The sequence below is a fragment of the Mus musculus genome, chromosome X (genome assembly GCF_000001635.26).
Source record: "Mus musculus strain C57BL/6J chromosome X, GRCm38.p6 C57BL/6J".
NCBI lineage: Eukaryota > Metazoa > Chordata > Mammalia > Rodentia > Muridae > Mus > Mus musculus.
In genome coordinates, this window is record NC_000086.7 from 7,066,182 (window position 1) to 7,085,426 (window position 19,245).

At 43.5% G+C, this 19,245-nt stretch overlaps 1 protein-coding gene across 2 annotated transcripts; it reads left to right on the plus strand.

Moving 5' to 3' along the window:
- The first annotated feature begins 1,333 nt into the window (after positions 1 to 1,333).
- Akap4 (A kinase (PRKA) anchor protein 4) lies at positions 1,334 to 12,428 on the plus strand. Of its 2 annotated transcripts, none has more exons than NM_009651.4 (6): positions 1,334 to 1,475; positions 4,250 to 4,345; positions 6,968 to 7,018; positions 7,454 to 7,555; positions 9,528 to 11,645; positions 12,083 to 12,428. In NM_009651.4, exons 1-6 carry the CDS (start codon positions 1,449 to 1,451, stop codon positions 12,236 to 12,238), a joined length of 2,550 nt encoding a protein of 849 aa, NP_033781.2. In that variant the 5' UTR covers positions 1,334 to 1,448; the 3' UTR covers positions 12,239 to 12,428. The 2 variants fall into 2 exon arrangements, with proteins under 2 accessions (NP_033781.2, NP_001036007.1); NM_001042542.2 differs by lacking the exon at positions 1,334 to 1,475 and adding an exon at positions 2,029 to 2,174.
- Positions 12,429 to 19,245: the final 6,817 nt, after the last annotated feature.

Sequence of the window (19,245 nt, forward strand, 5' to 3'; positions counted from 1 at the left end):
GAGTAGAGGAGAGGAGCTTATATGACTCAGGATGCTAACAAAACTTAAAAGCCTCAGGAAATGTCATGAAAGTTACAAAATTTCTAAAGACACCCCCACCAAGAATTAATAATAAGAGCACAGTTGCTGAGGACAGGATACTCTCCAAGTGGCCAACATGTTCCTAAATTGTTCAGGATGCTCTAGGAATGCAGCAGCCATTAGTCATAACCCATGATGGGATAATCTTTCTGGTGGTACATCTGCCATTAAGAGTCATCTATGGTCCTGTAAGAGACCTCTCATCTTTGCTGTTAGGAAAAGTATCGCCTCAGGAGCCCTGTACCTGAGAGAGACAAAGGGAAGGGATAAGAGACTAAGACAGGAGGTGGAGGATGAAGGGGAAGGGAACAAGGGATAGAGAGAAGGGATATTTGTCATGGGGGACAAAGGACTGCCTCTGAATATAGAGGAAACAGACATGACACATAGGAAAATGGCAGTTTATAAAGGTACAAGGGGAAAGCTGTGTTAGATTGAAGTGTTTAAAATGTTAATTAGGTGAGCCAAGCAGGGCTTTTGATTGTTGGACTTCACTACTTTGGTGGCTGGACTTTAGTAGTCAGCTTCAGGAGGAGGACATGGCCAAATAAACAAATAGACCTTGGGATTGTAGCTTTAGGAATGTAATCTAACAGTTTTTACCAAGGCAGAAGAAATCAAGGAGAAGGGCAAGGCCTGCCAGAACCATGCTAGCCACACTCAAGCTGGCCAGAGTCCCTTCATATGTTCCTATATATAACCCTAATAAACTCATTGGTTCACTGAACTAGACTTTGGTAAAATCATTTTTTTTAATTTATCATAAGTGCCCTATCTTGGGTAAATAGAAATTTGTCTACTTCTTTTCAGGAAAACTCATTCAACAAGAAGAAAATGAGGATATGACCACAACATGAAACTGTATTATCTAGGGGAACATCTCAAATGATTCTGGGTTTGGTTAACTTTATTCACATTCAATTGGTGAAAGAAGAGACACAGGGAAAGGACAAAGTAAAGTGAAGTATGATTTGGACACAGAAGAGAGACCCTCCTTTGGTATGTGCTAATATTTTTAAACTGGTTTAAACAGGAGGCATCCCAATGGATATAGATAATTCTCTAAAACATACTACAGCCAACAATGATCACTGGCCAAAATGGAAAACAGTAAGTGGGGGGCTTAAGTCTTTTTCATGATTTGACCATGTAGATCACTGAGAATCCTAAGGCTAAGGCCAACCATTTTGTCCTGTCATTGTTCTCTATAGAAACAGTGATGTCATGAATTTTAAGTTCTAGTACCAGCTAGCAACTAGGCTTCAGGAGAGTATGGAGGGTTGAAGAAAGACCTAACATCTTGAGGCAGACTGGAAGAGTCATCGCAGCATCCAAATTCTCCAAAAGAAAACATCCAAAGGTCCAAAATGATTGCCTACTGTGGTACTACAACGGTAGAGACATTTTCTGACTTCTTTTTGGGTAGTATGGGAGGTGTCTTATTAGTGTCTAAGGCAGCCTCTGGTTTTAAATTTCCATTTTCTCTGAGATAACTAAGAATGACTTTGGTCAAAATTTCTTTCTCTCAACATAAATCTAATCATCTCTGCCACATAACTCTGGTGCTGTAGTGGGAAATTCAAAAAGAAGCAAACAAAAGTGGGAAAATGTTTCACTTGCCAAGACTGGGAGCGATTCTGTCTGTGAAAACTACAACCCCCACCAAACTGCTAATGAATGGTATTAGTCTAGGAGGGAAAGGAATAAGATGCTTGATATCAGGAGGTTGTGAACTGTGAAAGATGTTGTGAAATACATGTGCCCACTGAGACATAGGAAAAATGTGTCCTCCAGTAGGTAGCTTGGCATACTTTGGCTATGAAAAGGTTACTGGGTTTTCCAAGTGTGCCATGCCTTTGCTCAGGTTGCTACATCACCAGGTATTATGACTCAACAAAGATACTTGTCATACCACAGGGTCAGAGCCAGCAGGAAACAGCTTGGCCCATCAGTCTGGTCTAACAGCTGACCGGGGTGGCAGCCAGCTGCAAGTGCCTAAGAACTTGGCACTGCCCCCTTCCATCTAAAGGGGCACATCTCACTTCTGGGTGACACACACTCAGTCAAAGGTACAAAACAACTCTATCATCAAGGTAATGAGTTTATCCATCTCACTTTTTACGGGTTTTTAAGATCCAACTCTCAGAAGGGATCTTGTAGCTTCTGAGGTTTTTTTGAAGCTAGTAGTTGTTCACTAGTTGTTCAAAAAAGCAGCTCTCTCATCTGAGGGGTAGTAAGGCCTTTTCTATGAGCTTTCTAAAGTTTTGTAGAATTCTTAATTGGAAACATTTCCAAACACCTTGGGAAGTAGTCAAGATACATATCATGTAAGAAGATAGCCACTAGATAACTTTTTTTTAAGTGATGCTAAGAGAACACAGGGTAGAAGATGGAATAAGGAAATAAGGGGGGGGAGAGAGGAAAGGGGAAGAAGTGTGGTAAAGAGAGAGGAGGAGAGAGAAGGGGAAAATCATAGGTGGGGGAGACAGAAAGAAGGAAGCAAGAAAAGGGCAGATAGAGGAGGGAGAAGTTAGGGAGAAGGCAAATAGAAGAAGGAAGTAGAGGGAGGATGGTGGAGGGAGAAGGGAGGAGAGAGAATGAAGGAGGAGGAATGAAAGAGGGATGAAGAGAGGGAGAGGGAGGGGAAGGGTTGAAGAGAGGGAGAAGGAGGGGAAGGGTTGAAGAGAGGGAGAAAGAGGAAGGGAGGGAAGATGGAGAACAGGGAGGAAGGTGGGAGCAAAGGAGATGGAGGGAGGAAAGGTAAAGAGGGGGAAGGAGGAAAGGGAAAAGGGGTTAAGAGAGGGAGGAAGGAGGGAGGATGGAGAATAAAGGGAGGGAGGAGGGAGGGGGAGGAGGGGAGATGAGAGGGAAGGGAGAAAGGGTGGAGAGAGGGAGGAATGAGGGGAGGATGAGAGGGGTAAGGTGGGGAGGAAGGGTGAAGAGAGGGAGGAGGGAGGGAGGATGGAGAATAAAGGGAGGGAGGAGGAGAGGGAGGAGGTGGAGGAGGAGGAGAGGGAGGAGGTGGAGGAGGAGGGAGAGGAGGAGGGAGGGGAGGAGGGATGAAGAGAGGGAGGAGGGATGAAGAGAGGGAGGATGGAGAATAAAGGGAGGGAGGAGGGGAGGAGGAGGGAGGAGGAGGGAGGAAGGAGGGGAAGGAAGATGAATGAAGAGAAAGAGAAGGAGCAAGGAATGATAGAGAATAAAGATGAGGGAGTAAAGAAGAAACAAGGGATGGAGTAAGGGTAGAAAATGAAGTTGAGAGGAGAGGGAAATGGAGGAGGAGAAGCAAGAGGCAGAAGGGAAGATGGATGAAAAGAGGGAGGAGGCATGGAGGGATGAGAAAGAAAGAATGAAGGGAGGAAGAAAGAAGAAAAGGAGGCAGGAACACAGGGAGGCAAGAGAAGGGAGGGAGAGAAGGAGGAGAGGAGAGGAAGAGAGGGGGAGGAAAAGAAAAGGGAGGCAGAGGGGAAAGAACAGACTAGTTTGAAGAGGTAGAGGGAAAAGGAAAGATCTAATAATCTAGTGAAGCTGAAGAAGAAGGTTTTTCATGTGTGTGTGTAAAAAGGAATTCTACAGCCCCCTAATACTTAGGAGAAGAAATGTATCCTGTTAAATTCTGGAGAAAAATCCAATTCAAGTCCCAGACACCAAAACACGAGTCTACTAAGTTGTTAACTGGTCTAAACAGCAAACTTTTATCACTAACTTATTTGGTTGTCTTTGTCCCTTTGGCTCCAGGCTGGATTGGGAAAGTAGAACTGTAGGGAGTCAGCAACTTTCTAAAACAATAAATTTGATTCTTTCAGAACCTGGTGTTGTTTCTCTAAGACATTTGATTCTCTATGTAAGGCTGTGAGCAGCTTTCTTGGAATACTTTATGAAACAGCTATTTAGTTAGGTAGACATAAATCACTAAATGTAAACCCTAGTTTTTAATCTTAAATTTGATTATTCATGTACCACTTTTCCTGCTGGTATCTTCTCAAGTCAGCATGATATTACCATGTTCAAGATACTTAGTAAGGTAAGTCTAAATCACAATCATTCCCCACTTTCACATCTTTCCTAAACTTCAATTAAACACAGATGGGTATTGGGGCCCCACAAACTGACTTCATTTTATAAACCACATGTAAGAACTTCACATTTCTTTTGCTTCTTCCTGCAGATGTCTGACGATATTGACTGGTTACACAGCCGCAGAGGCGTGTGCAAGGTAGATCTTTACAGTCCAAAAGGACAACAAGATCAGGACCGAAAAGTGGTAAGATACAAACTGACTCCAAGGAGTAGAAAATTTTACCAAACGGGTATAGATATGTTGTAGCCCAAGATAAAACTCATGGAAGCTGGTATGTGGCTTCTCCAAGCATCCAAGCTCAGTAAGGGCTGTCAGGGGCCAGCACACATCTACATTACATCGCACAGGAGTGAATCAAAAGAGAGGCAGAGTGAGGAGTGAGGAGAGGGGAGGGAGGAATGTGAGGGAAGGAGGAACCTGTAGAAAGAAAGGAGGGAGGAGACTAAGAGGGGAGGGGCCTAAAGAGGGAGGAACTTAAGAGTGGGAGGGGCCTTAGAGGAGAGACCTATGATTGGAGGGGCTCAAAAGGAGGGAGGTGCATAAGAGGAGAGGGGCCTGAGAATGAGGACTAGAAGGGAGGAACCTAAGAGTGGGAGGGGCCTTAGAGAAGGAGTGGCCTATGATGGGAGGGGCCCAAGAGGAGGGAGGCACTTAAGAGAGGAGGGGCCTGAGAGGAGGAAGGGGCCCAAGAGAAGGGAGTCACCTAAGAGTGGGAGGGGCCTGAGAAGAGGGAGGGGCCTAAGAGGAGGGTGGGGCCTAGAAGGGAGGAACCTAAGTGGGAGGGGCCTAAGATGGGAGGGGCCCAAGAGGAGGGAGGTGCATAAGAGGGGAGGGGCCTGATTAGAGGGACAAACCTAAGAGTGGGAGGGACCTAAGAGTGCGAGGGGACTAAGAGGGAGGAGCTTAAGAGGGGAGGGGCCTGAGAGGAGGGAGGGGCCTAGAAGGGAGGAACCTAAGTGGGAGGGGCCTAAGAGGAGGGTGGGGCCTAGAAGGGAGGAACCTAAGTAGGAGGGGCCTAAGATGGGAGGGGCCTGAGAGGAGGAAGGGGCCCAAGAGAAGGGAGTCACCTAAGAGTGGGAGGGGCCTGAGAAGAGGGAGGGGCCTAAGAGGAGGGCGGGACCTAGAAGGGAGGAACCTAAGTGGGAGGGGCCCAAGAGGAGGAAGGGGCCCAAGAGAAGGGAGTCACCTAAGAGTGGGAGGGGCCTGAGAAGAGGGAGGGGCCTAAGAGGAGGGCAGGGCCTAGAAGGGAGGAACCTAAGTGGGAGGGGCCTAAGATGGGAGGGGCCCAAGAGGAGGGAGGCACTTAAGAGAGGAGGGGCCTGAGAGGAGGAAGGGGCCCAAGAGAAGGGAGTCACCTAAGAGTGGGAGGGGCCTGAGAAGAGGGAGGGGCCTAAGAGAAGGGTGGGACCTAGAAGGGAGGAACCTAAATGGGAGGGGACCAAGAGGAGGAAGGGGCCCAAGAGAAGGAAGTCACCTAAGAGTGGGAGGGGCCTGAGAAGAGGGAGGGGCCTAAGAGGAGGGCGGGGCCTAGAAGGGAGGAACCTAAGTGGGAGGGGCCTAAGATGGGAGGGGCCCAAGAGGAGGGAGGCACTTAAGAGAAGAGGGGCCTGAGAGGAGGAAGGGGCCCAAGAGAAGGGAGTCACCTAAGAGTGGGAGGGGCCTGAGAAGAGGGAGGGGCCTAAGAGGAGGGCAGGGCCTAGAAGGGAGGAACCTAAGTGGGAGGGGCCTAAGAGAAAGAGGGGCCTAAGATGGGAGGGGCCCAAAAGGAGGGAGGTGCATAAGAAGGGAGGGGCCTGATTTGAGGAATAAACCTAAGAGTGGGAGGGACCTAAGAGTGGGAAGGGCCTAAGAGGGAGGGGATTAAGAGGGGAGGGGCCTGATTGAAGGGACGAACCTAAGAGTGGGAAGAACCTAGGAGTGAGAGGGGAGGAGCCTAAGACGGGAGGGGCCTAAGAGGAGGGCAGGGTCTAGAAAGGAGGAACCTAAGTGGGAAGGGCCTAAGAGAAAGAGGGGCCTAAGATGGGAGGGGCCCAAAAGGAGGGAGGTGAATAAGAGAGGAGGGGCCTAATCAGAGGGACGAACCTAAGAGTGGGAGGGGCCTGAGAAGAGGGAGGGGCCAAGAGGGAGGAGCTTATGAGGGGGAGGGCCCTGAGAGGAGGGAGAGGCCCAAGAGAAGGGCGTCACCCAAGAGTGGGAGGGGTCTGAGAAGAGGGAGGGGCGGATCCTAAGAAGAAGGATCGCCCAAGAAAGGAAGGGTCTAATGGGGAGGAGCCTAAGAGGAGGGAGGGTCTGAGGAGCCTAAAAGGGAGGAGCCTAAGAAGGGAAAACCCAAGAGGAGTAAGCAATCTAAGTGGGGTAGGAGCCTAAGAGGAGGTAAGAGTGGTGGTTGCCACTAGCTTCTATTTCCTAACATTAAAGCCATAATGTTCAGCTACCAGTAAGTTGCTTAGTAAGTCAGTCCACTCAGGAAGGCAAATTACTTCAACAATTTCATACCGCTTCTCAAATTTCAAATTATTTGGATCGTACTTTACTTTTTCTTCCTGATCAAGTATGAAAATTATTTATATTTAGACATGATCATCATCCTAGGCAATATTATTCATAATACCACAAGCTTCATATTTTAGTACAATGTACCTATTAACCATAGAAATGTTTACCTGTGTATTACTAAAACATTTGAAATTTACACTATCACTTACTTTTCCCAAGAATCCTGAGGTAAGTTTTCTTATCATCTCCAAGAAAGAAATTGATTTTTCCTCTAGAGTGTATCAAAATTTGCCCTCTTATTTTATGTAGATATGCTTTGTGGATGTGTCTACCTTGAATGTGGAAGATAAAGATTCCAAGGTGGGTATTTTCTGTTCAAAGTGGAAAAGGGTGAGAAAAAAGAAGGGTTTTTCTGTGAAATATGAGGAAACGGGAAGGGGTGAGGCAGAGAGAAGAAAGGTAGAAGGGAATTGGGTGGAAGGCCCAGGTCACTGGTTAGGCTAAATAAAAGCATGGATATACATAATCTGCCCCAAACGGTGCTATATAACAGAATATGGCTCTTGAGATGGATAGTCTTGAATGTCATCAGAGGAGGGATTAGAAATTTGTGGAAACAATCTTGTCTCATTCTTCAAATGTTGTAGCATTGAAACCCTACCTCTCCTGAAAAAACCAAAGGATGATGGGGGACAAGACCTTCATACTGTGAAGTTATAGCCTAAGGAGTAGGGCAGCTTGGAGAAATCACAAAACTCAACTTTGCATTAAAAATCTCACCCTTTAACTCCACAGGGTGCTGCTGGTTCCAGGTCAGAAGGCGAGTTAAATCTGGAGACTCTGGAAGAAAAAGAGATTATCGTAATCAAGGACACTGAAAAACAAGACCAGTCTAAGGTGACCTAGCCTCTGAGAGTCTATCATTCTTAATTTCTAGGGCCAATAGTAAATCTGAAGACTCTGGTTCAGAGATGGTAAGGAAATGGTTGTCCAATAGGTCTGCCAACCTGGAACATATGACATTCTAGAAAACACAGGACTAAATTCAGAGCCATGGTAAGGTCCACATGCAATATTTTAAAACAGTGTTCATTAATCATGAAGTTTCAAAATACTACTCTGTGACTTGTAGGAATCTACTCCAAACAGTACTTTGCTATCCTTGTTCTAAGAAAGGTGTACATTTAGTATTGACCTTTGCAATGTTCCTTGCTGACTTATATGCTCCTGTGCCTCATATTGCCCACTATTTAATAAGGAGGAAAGATATGGAACAGAGAGAAAACACGTACCAACCAAGAATTTGGGTACCTAAAGAGACTACATATGTAAGCTGTTGAAAAGGTTCAAACCAGAATGTATGGTCATAGCTCAAATCCATTTGTTTTCACGAATTTCAAGTTGTATCTGTTAGGTTCATTGTTTAGAGAGTACTGAAACACACCTGCATAAGCCTGGGCTAACTGGTAATGGAAAGGATATTTGGCTTCAATGAAAAGAAGTCAAATGATTTCTATTCCCTATCACTAGGCTCATATGTTGTAAACAAAACATCATTTATGATCTCAGACACATTTGGAATGAGGCCAGTGTCCCTGAAATAAAAAAAACAAGTCAAAGAAACACTTTTCAAAGTTTTAGAGATAATTTGGGGGTGGCCAGTTCCATCCTGTAGTCTTAAGAAAGGTACAACTTGGGGCTGGAGAGATGCCTCCAAGGTTAATAGCAGTGACAGCTCCTCTAGAGAAGCAAGGGTTGATTCCCAGCATCCACATGGTGCTGCAACTCCAGTTCCAGGAGGTCCAACACACTTTCCTGGCCTCCATAAGCACCAGGTATGTAAGTGATGCCACATTTCACATTTATAAACACATACATGCTTTGATAAATATACTGTCCTTTACATATAGAGTTAACATATATATATACATGTAGTTAGATATACTGATGTGCCCACAATGCATAAACACACACCAATATACATTAACACGTGCAAACCTTGACCAGATCAGTGATCCTAACTAATTCAGACATTGACATACACATTATGAATATGGCATATGGAAAGACCTATATGACAATACACAATCATGACTGACATGAATACATACATACATACAAACTTACATAAAGTAACACACTTGAGTGATACTTTGATACACATATTTACACAAATGCAGTTATATATGTACTATGTTATTCATGTATGATTCTTAAAACACCCAGAGTATGTGCAACATTTATATACATAAACACCTACAGATCTTATAAATGTAGAATAAACCACATATGATTATTATTTTAAATAGTAACATATTGAAACTGACAGTGGGCTCTTTACATATTCAGACATACTAACATATACAAGTGTATTTTTCCATTCACTAGTATGTACAAAATGCATGCTTGTGTTGGCTTACATGCACAATAGATACTGATATTAACATTATTATATATGGTTACATATACATACATATAATAGCAACTTCCAATACCAACAATACAGATTGACATACTTTCATATCTACTGAAATACCCAAACACATGAATTGCCATATTGACATACTTACACATACAATATACACTGTTACATTGTTGACACGATGAGACATACACACATAATCAAATGAAATTGGCAAACACATTGGCAGCACTTGTAAACAGTTGCATCTACAAGCATATATACTCTATATACTCCAAGCTTTTATTGCTATCATGGTGCTTACTACTGGATATCTTTATATGTTAATAAAATGTCAAATCTCTCTTACTTACAAGCTATATCTTCTAACAACCAGAAAACAAAAGGGTAGAAGTAGCCCACGCAAACTCTTCAAATTCTTATGGCGAGGTGTTCTTCTTTTTCTAGACGGAGGGATCTGTGTGCCTTTTCAAACAAGCTCCCTCTGATCCTATAAGTGTCCTCAACTGGCTCCTCAATGATCTCCAGAAGTATGCCTTGGGTTTCCAACATGCATTAAGCCCCTCAGCCTCTAGCTGTAAACATAAAGTGGGAGACCTAGAGGGTGACTATAGCAAAATACCATCTGAGAACTGCTACAGTGTGTACGCTGATCAAGTAAACTTTGATTATTTGAACAAAGGACCTCAAAACCTTCGCCTAGAAATGGCGGCATCCAAAAACACCAACAATAACCAAAGTCCCTCAAATCCTGCAACCAAATCTCCTAGCAATCAGAGGTCAGTTGCCACTCCTGAGGGAGAATGTTCTATGGACGACCTTTCCTTCTATGTCAACCGATTGTCATCTCTGGTAATCCAAATGGCCCGTAAGGAAATCAAGGACAAATTGGAAGGTGGAAGCAAATGTCTCCATCATTCCATGTATACATCAGGAGATAAAGGGAAAACCAGCCCCCGGAGTGCTGTCAGCAAAATTGCTTCGGAGATGGCCCATGAAGCTGTTGAACTGACCTCATCAGAAATGCGTGGCAATGGAGAGGATTGCAGGGATGGCCGGAAAACCTTTTTGTATAGTGAAATGTGTAACAAGAACAAGTGTGGCGAAAAGCAGCAGATGTGCCCAAAAGACAGCAAAGAATTTGCGGATTCCATCAGCAAGGGGCTTATGGTTTATGCAAATCAAGTAGCATCTGACATGATGGTCTCTGTTATGAAAACTTTGAAAGTACACAGCTGTGGGAAGCCAATTCCGGCTTGTGTGGTCCTGAAGAGGGTACTATTGAAGCACACCAAGGAAATTGTATCTGATCTGATTGATTCATGTATGAAAAACTTGCATAACATAACAGGAGTCCTGATGACAGACTCAGACTTCGTTTCTGCTGTCAAGAGGAATCTTTTCAATCATGGTAAACAAAATGCAGCGGACATCATGGAGGCCATGCTAAAGCGTCTGGTCAGTGCTCTTCTTGGTGAGAAGAAGGAGACTAAGTCTCAAAGTCTGGCCTATGCAACCTTAAAAGCTGGAACTAATGATCCGAAATGCAAGAATCAGAGCCTTGAGTTCTCAGCTATGAAAGCTGAAATGAAAGGAAAAGATAAATGCAAATCCAAAGCAGATCCATGCTGCAAATCGTTGACAAGTGCTGAGAGAGTCAGCGAGCATATCCTCAAAGAGAGCCTTACTATGTGGAACAACCAGAAGCAAGGAAACCAAGGCAAAGTGACTAACAAAGTTTGCTGCACCAGTAAAGATGAGAAGAGAGAAAAGATCAGTCCTTCCACAGATTCACTGGCCAAGGATCTAATTGTCTCTGCCCTTATGCTCATTCAATACCATCTGACCCAACAAGCCAAGGGCAAAGATCCATGTGAAGAGGAGTGCCCTGGTTCCTCCATGGGGTATATGTCCCAAAGTGCACAATACGAAAAATGTGGAGGTGGCCAAAGTTCTAAATCACTTTCAATGAAGCATTTTGAAACTCGTGGAGCTCCTGGACCATCTACATGTATGAAGGAAAATCAACTGGAGTCCCAGAAGATGGATATGTCAAACATGGTTCTGTCCCTGATTCAGAAACTCCTGAGTGAGAGCCCTTTCAGTTGCGATGAACTAACTGAAAGTGACAATAAGCGTTGTTGTGATCCTAGATCAAGCAAAGCAGCTCCCATGGCCAAGAGACCTGAAGAGCAATGCCAAGACAATGCAGAACTAGACTTCATCAGTGGGATGAAGCAAATGAACCGCCAGTTTATAGATCAGCTGGTAGAATCCGTGATGAAACTCTGCCTGATCATGGCTAAGTACAGCAACAATGGAGCAGCCCTGGCTGAGCTGGAAGAACAAGCAGCCCTGGTAGGCAGTGGCTCCAGATGTGGCCGTGATGCTATGATGTCACAAAATTATTCTGAAACTCCTGGCCCTGAAGTTATTGTCAACAATCAGTGCTCTACAACTAACTTGCAGAAGCAGCTGCAGGCTGTCCTGCAATGGATTGCAGCCTCTCAATTCAATGTGCCCATGCTCTACTTCATGGGAGACGATGATGGACAACTAGAGAAGGTAAGAAACGCATTAAGGCCTAAGAAATTAAAGACAGAATGGGTAGATGTGAGCAGACTAGCATTCATATATATAACTACATTCTCTGTGTCTGCATGAATGCTTGCGCACACATGCACGTGCACACACACATACACACATACACACACACACACACACACACACACACACACATTCACACATGCAGTTTCCACATTAGATTTCAGAGAAATCACATAGTGAAATCATGTTCGGTATAGGAGTTGAAATAAAACCATGCAACTCTCCTTAAACCCATCTCCTAGGTCTTAGGGGAAAAGGCTAGGCATGTCAGCAGTTCTGGATCTGTGACTTTAATCTTGGGGAACAGTCACAGGGAGATGTTAGTTCCCTTTGCATACTGGGTCCTCCTTCTGAAAAGTATCAGATTACTCAAGATCACTCTGCTCTCTCCACAGCTCCCTGAAGTTTCAGCTAAGGCTGCAGAGAAGGGGTACAGTGTAGGAGATCTTCTTCAGGAGGTCATGAAGTTTGCCAAAGAACGACAACTGGATGAAGCCGTGGGCAACATGGCTAGAAAGCAGCTGCTAGACTGGCTTCTCGCTAACCTGTAAGCTGAGAATTCCTTTGACTCCCCTCCATCCATCCTCCCCCCCAGCAGCAATTCCACCCCAGCTGGAGCCACCCTCACCATCAGGCTGGTGAACTGCACAATTGGGATCACATTTACCAATACATCTGAGCAGTTGCACTGTGAAAATACTGGGTGCCCTCCTGGGCAACATGAATAAAAAAATTCAAAAACGTGTTGTCATTTTCTTGATATTGGAGAAAAGGGAGGGACAAGTGGGTTCCTTTTCCATGGCTGGTGAATTTGTGTCCACATCTCACACTGGGCTCTTTTCTGAGCACCCAAGACACAAGGTCTCTAGCCTGTTTCACCAAAACCTCCATCCAGAGTCTGTTTAGAATTCTGCCACCTAGGGAGAACGGCAAACTGAACTAATACCCTTTCTAATCCCAGGCAGTTCTTAGTCTTTGGTAAGAATTTACAGATAGACTTACTTAAAACACACACACACACACACACACACACACACACACCTATACAAAGGCATACACACAGACACACAAAGACACAGAAAACAAAGACACACAGACACGCACAAAGACAAACACCGACACCCACACACACATACATACACACACACACACACACACACACACACACCAGTTCACTATACATGGCTGACATGAGCTTATTCTCCACTAAGCTTTTGCAGAATTTCAGTTGATAAGAATTTCCATCTTTCACTAATCTGAAAGAAAAACACCCCAAGAACATGAAGTGAAAAGATGGTAAATTGACCATCTATCCCAATATTACAGGATGTCAGAGTCTTCTTAGGGTCTAGGTACTGAGGTCTCACAATTATTCTGTATTTCCCAGTGATCAATCGTGGTTATGGGAATTCATTGCAGACCAGATCAAGCAGTGGTCTCAACTCTGTGGGCTCTGTTAACTATTCACTATGACATGCTTTGCCACTCAAGGTGCTACATGTGGTACAAAAATGTAGTCTCCATCTGGGAGCCTTCATCTGTAAAATGTAGCTGAAAACCACGCTCAACACACGTTTGAGGCTAACCTGTGAAGGGAGGAATGGGGGTGATAGTGTTTTGCACCTGGCAAATTTCGTTACAAATGTAAAGATGTGAAAAACTCCACACTTCTCAAAGCCTGCCCTAACAAAGCTGGGAGTGTTCTCTTAATTTCAGAGCTGAATACAAGAACCATCAACATAAAAGGACTTCAGGTAAGACACAGGTAAGCTGCAAGGGTCAGAGGTCAAGATTGCCAAGCCTTCATAGTACCTGGGGACTGGGAGGAAGGAAAGACAGGCCTCCTCAGAGTAGGACCTTTCAAATCTCCAAGCCTGCCAGGATGAATCAAAGGTTTGTCAGTCTTACCCAACCTCGTGTAAAGCTCTGGAGTTGAGGCAGCATAGATCTCTTTTTGTCCTTGAGGAAAATCCTTGATAACCAACTCCTGAGCCAAGGCTGTATTTATAATGCCTGAGTCTTTCCGGAGCACAGCTGGGTCCCATGAGAGCTTACTTTCCTGATTAACTTGGCTCTTACCTTGCTCCTGATTTGTATTAGAAGGCAGCCTTGGGGACTCCTTGAAATGTGGAAATAGAGCAAAGGAAGTTACATGTTCTGTTAAATGAGGCAGCCTGAGGCAAGATGCTCTCTAAGGGACCTTCAGTTATGACATTTGAGGATTATGAGAACATGTCTTTTCTCCAGGAACTGTGTGTGGATAATAGGCAAATTTGGGGTGAGGAAATTTGATCTTTTCCAGAACTAACTGACAGATCCCAGCAGGGAAAGGAATGCTTTGGGCTACAAGAGCCTTGACAGGGGTCTGGAGAAGCTCAATAGTCCTCAGGGTTTATTCCTGGAGAGTGAGGCCTTGGCCTTTGACTTCTGTCAATGAGACATGATCCCGGGCACCCCAATAGCAATGTGGCGATGCTCAGTGGCCGCAGCTGGAAAAGCTCGGGGCTTATGCTCAACTCAGAGACCTGTGTTAGTGGGAAAGGACGCAAGGCAGAGAAAGGTGATCCTCTCCTGGCAAGTACAATCTTCTTGATAGCTCAGAACAGTTTCGGCCTCTCTAAAAGGAGTCCTCTATCTCAAAAGAGTCCCGAGTGAAACTTCTCTTGGTTATCTCTTGGCTGCACTGTGCTGAGGCAAAGAGCTCCTTGTCCGTGTCAAAAATGGAGTTGTCAAGAGAGATACCGTATACAACCTATCTTGGTGACATTCGTCTCCCTTCCTCCCTGCCATCCCCTCCAGGCACGTCCTACAAATCTCTCTCCCAACTTCGTCTCCCGGCCCCTTTTTTAACCCACTGAATCTGAATTGGTAATGCCCACACGTAAATGTGGGGCATAAGGAACTTAATGATCATTCCCCCAAAGAAAAGTGACTTCATCAGCTATCAACTGCTGATAGCTCCTTGGGAGAGGGACATGTAGATCTTTTGCAGGTAGCCATGGCTGCTGAGAGTTCACGTGTACAACAGCTGTGTTACACTCTGAGAACAGTATCCCACAGTGCTCCTCCCTATCCACCAGCTCTTACATTCTCTCTCCTCATTCATTCTTCCACGCCATTCCCTGAGTGTTAGGTGGGAGGGTTACAGCTATTCTACTGTAACCTAGTACTACTAATAGTGACTGCTTCTCAGTCCTTTGGACTGTTATGAGTATATTAACAACCTACTGCAATCAGTTTCTCTGACCAAGGTTAACAGCAACACAAATCTCTGAATATAAACACAAATATTTAAAAAGTAGTTTGACAACATGAACATTTAGGAAAAAAAAAAAAACAATGCCAATAGCTTCTTTCCTAGGGTCTATGACTTCCTTAGCCATGGAATTTTTACCATGTTTATAGGAGCAGACCTCAAATCCAACCAGGATAGTGGTTAATACATCCATAAACAATCTTAATACATCCATAAACAATCTTGCCACTATCACAACAGTGGGCAAAGCTTGCCTTAAAGGCCAGTACTGTAGTATGCAAAATCCAGCATTGAGTAAGACCATTGTCTTTCTGCCCCGACAGCCCTGTGTAGCACTTTCTGGTACCAAGAAAGTTAGCCAGCAGAGCTTCCTGAGCATCTCAAGGTATCGATCTTCAGTTGCAGGACAAAGAGAAGTAAAATTTCATGACATTTAAAAATAATGTCAAACCCCACACAGTGAACCAAATACCAAAACGTGGTAATAAAAAAGATCAGCCACACCATAATAAAGAGGGAACACTGGTAAAACTGTATCTGTAAGAATACTTTATAGAGCCCAGCAAGACAGTATGTAGAAAATGTGTTGCCCTACAAGCCTAAGGCAAGGCAGAAAACTCATGAAACTTAAGCCTTAAAAAGCCAATCAGTGAGTGAGTGGTGGGGCAGTGCTTGCTTTCTGGTGTACAGTGACAGGAGTACATGGCTCCTACCAAAACCTCTTAGATAATTTCTTGCTAAAATTAGCAATCTGAGCCAGTAAGAGCTCAGCAGGTAAAATTGTTGATTAACAAGTCTGATGACCTGAGTTCAATCCCCAAACCCCACATGGTGAAAAGTGAGAATTGACCTCCTACAAGTTGTCAACAACACACACTCGCGCGTGCGCACGCGTGTGTGCGCGCGCGCACACACACACACACACACACACACACACACCCATGCACTATAAAAAAAAGAAATCCATTGCTCTTGTTGCAATTCTCCCTTAACAAACTTCCAGTAATGACAGAAGAAAAAAAAGTAGTAGTAAAAGAAAACTGCTGAGTTAAACTGCTACTATTGCAAGTGGGATTTTGGTATATCCATGAAATCAAAACCCCAAAGAGGTTTGCAAATGGACGTGATAGAAGACATAGGCAAACTATAAAATTCTATCACCAACTGAAGTGATCCCAGCCACTTTCTCCACGGTTACTGAAACTTGTAAAACAGACCTAACAGTTCCTCCACAGCACACTGAGGTGTCAGAGGACCAAATCTAAACTAATCTAGTCACCCAGCTAGAGAAAATACCAACGTCTATTTACAATAGTAAAAATAGACGCTTGGTTTTTAAAGAGAGGTGTTCTGGACACCAGGTGTTTTAATTCTTTCAGAAACCATTTTGAGATGTTTCCGATTAACTGCACTTTTATGGATGAGAAATTAGAGGTGTGGATTCAATTGCCTTTCTCAAGGTCTGCCAGGAAGTACAAGCTGAGAGGACCAGATTTACCTCAGGTCAAATCCTATGTTCTTAACATACACCGAGTTCCTATTAGATCTATGCTTATTAAAGAACAAAAATCTGTAAAGCAGTGGTTATCAACTGTCCTAATGCTGTGATCCTTTGATATACTTCCTCACGTTGCTGTGCCCCCAAACAAAGTTATTTCTGTTGCTATTACATAACTGTAATTTTGCTGCTGTTATGAATCATAATGTAAATATTTTTTGAAGACAGGTTTGTTAAAGGGGTCATGAATGAGGTTGAGAACCACTGCTATAAAACATGAGAGAGAAAAATCCAAAGTAAAGTAAAAACTAATGAGTACAAATAAACTATGCTCCTTCCTGATTGGTTAAAATACAACAAAGTAGACCTTATACATTGTCAATTCAGCACACTCTAATTCAAGACAGACTTTATATAGTACAAGCATAATACTCTCTAACTCAAACAGAGACTTCATGTGATGTTAATTTAAATTTATAGAATAATCTTATATATCCAAGGTGTTTATTAATAACTTTACACTGGAGAAACTCTAGTCCCTTGTTTATTTATATTTCCTGATATGATATAGGGAGATGGCTATTTTATCTGTATTTCCTTCTGACCTAAAAAGTACCCAGTATAAAAATATAAAGTATAAAAATACCATCAGACCAACACAAAGTGAGTTCATATTATGTATCACATCTGACCAGAACAGACTTCAAAAAGCACAAAGGAATATTTTAGGGTGCTATAAATTTTCTACTTATCTTTATAGGGGAGACACCCAACAGAGATATAGGTAGGTAAGATGATAGATGGATAGATAGATAGATAGATAGATAGATAGATAGAAATACACCTCTGAGGACCCATCAAACTTGTACCCTTAAATTTACTGAATTCTAGTCACCTAACAGGTCTCATTAAGGTTGACTTAATGTATGTTTAGTTCAGTGACAGAGCATGTGCTTAGGATGCACGAGGTTTAGATTCAATCCCAGCACATATACAAACATATTTAAACTTAATAAACACCTATAGGGGAAACAATTGCTTTCTCTGCTTCCAGCCCTTTTTCCTCCACCAGAAAGAGAGAAATTCTTTTTCAAAAAGTCACTTCCACATCTCTCTGGCTGGGCTCTGAGCCATCTTTAATATATAGACCTCTGGTTTGTTCTTTTGTTTTTGTCTCTGGTGGACCAGAATAGGATCTTGAGTGTTCTTTATGGAAACTTCCCTCCTACATCTTAGTTATATCCCTAAGGTGAGGAGGTTCCCAGATCAACTCCTTCTTCTCACAAAAGTTGTCACCTCAGGAAAGGCTTCCTTCACTACCATGTCATCTTGCCTATAGCACCCTGCTTTGTTTTTGATCACACAGAATGATATATTCTGTTTATCACTATTCGGTTGCTTATTGACTGTCTCTTCACACTAGTATGCTGACTTCAGGAGCCAAAGGACCTGTATGTCTTGCCCACTACTGTACTCTGAGCACCTGAGAACAGTGTTTAGCATATAGTAGCACTTGGATACATGTTTATTAATAGCAAATTTCAACATTCCTTAGTGGGGACAAATAGTACTGGGTTGTGAATCAGAAAAGTTGCCATTAACCTTAGCTACCTCACTTATATAGCCTGGTGTTAGCTTCTCTACTTCAAAAGGAGAGATGCTGATCAATACATTTCATATACACCTCTCTGGAAATGCTATGAAGATCAACAGAGGCAATCAGACTGAAAACATTTGAGAAGAATGGCTAAATGGCCCACTAAAGCTTCAGTACAAAATGATAGTAGTAATAATATTTATAGATTTTTACTATGGGTCAGGCATTCTTCTAAGTGTTTTCTAGAATGATGTCATCTATCCCTTCCACCAACCCTATGAAGTAGGTACTATCGTTATCTCATCTTAGAGATGGAGTAACTGAGTTCCAGAGAGGCTAAGCAATCTCCAGAATGAGATGAGTAGTTTGGCTGAAGGAATCCAGCCTGATGCATAGGCCTGAATTTTCAAAAGGCCTTTGCAGGCATGTGGCTTGGCTCAGTAGAAAGCCGAAAGCTACCACAAAGTGCTGGGACACAGCATAAGCGAAATCTGTCCTCCCCAGGTACGAGTGTTAAAAATGCAGCCCAGGAAAACATTTCCTCACAAGGTTCTTGACTACTTGTTGTGTGGTAAAGAGCAACTAGACGTAGGTTAACTCAGGAATGCACTGATTAGAGACAAGGACAGTGCACCCAAGAGTCAGAATGGTGAAGGTGGAGCTTAAGGTAGAAGTGGAGGTAGAGGAAAGGTTATGGGGCATTTGGGGTCAGTACACAGGTACTTCAGCATTTTAACAGCTAGTGCATAAAAAATTGAGTAGCAGCCCTAGGTTGGAAAACATTTACTGCTTCCTTTCCTCCCCAGGCCTGGGGAATTCAGGACTGCACCTGACCTAAGTCTGACTGAGGACCAGGCAGAGAACACACAGAGCTGTCTCACTTAGCTCTGCCCTCGAGTAGGTTTTAGTCTTATTAAAGTCCTAGTTTTGTGTGTGTCTTCCAACTGGACTAGAAATAGGGAGTAATAAAAGGATGTCAAAAGCTTCTACCTCCTGGGAAGCCAGCTAATGTTCGTTGAGTCAATCGTGACCTGCATGCAGATTTGGGATATCATACTGAATTAGGCTCTTTTCACAAATTCTCTCATCATATCTTCCGCCCAGGCTGCTGGAGCCAGGCTTTTCAACTGAAGATGTGAAGACAACGAAGTTTAGAAGTTTGCTTTTCCCTAGAATCAAGCTCAAGCAAAACAGTTCTGAAATAGGC

Excerpts from the sequence above, each read along its gene's own strand:
- Akap4 (NM_009651.4), top strand. The coding sequence starts at position 1,449 with ATGATTGCCTACTGTGGTACTACAACG. Across the intron at positions 1,476-4,249 it reads CCTACTGTGGTACTACAACG|ATGTCTGACGATATTGACTG; the intron begins GTAGAGACATTT and ends TTCTTCCTGCAG. Across the intron at positions 7,556-9,527 it reads AAAAACAAGACCAGTCTAAG|ACGGAGGGATCTGTGTGCCT; the intron begins GTGACCTAGCCT and ends TTCTTTTTCTAG.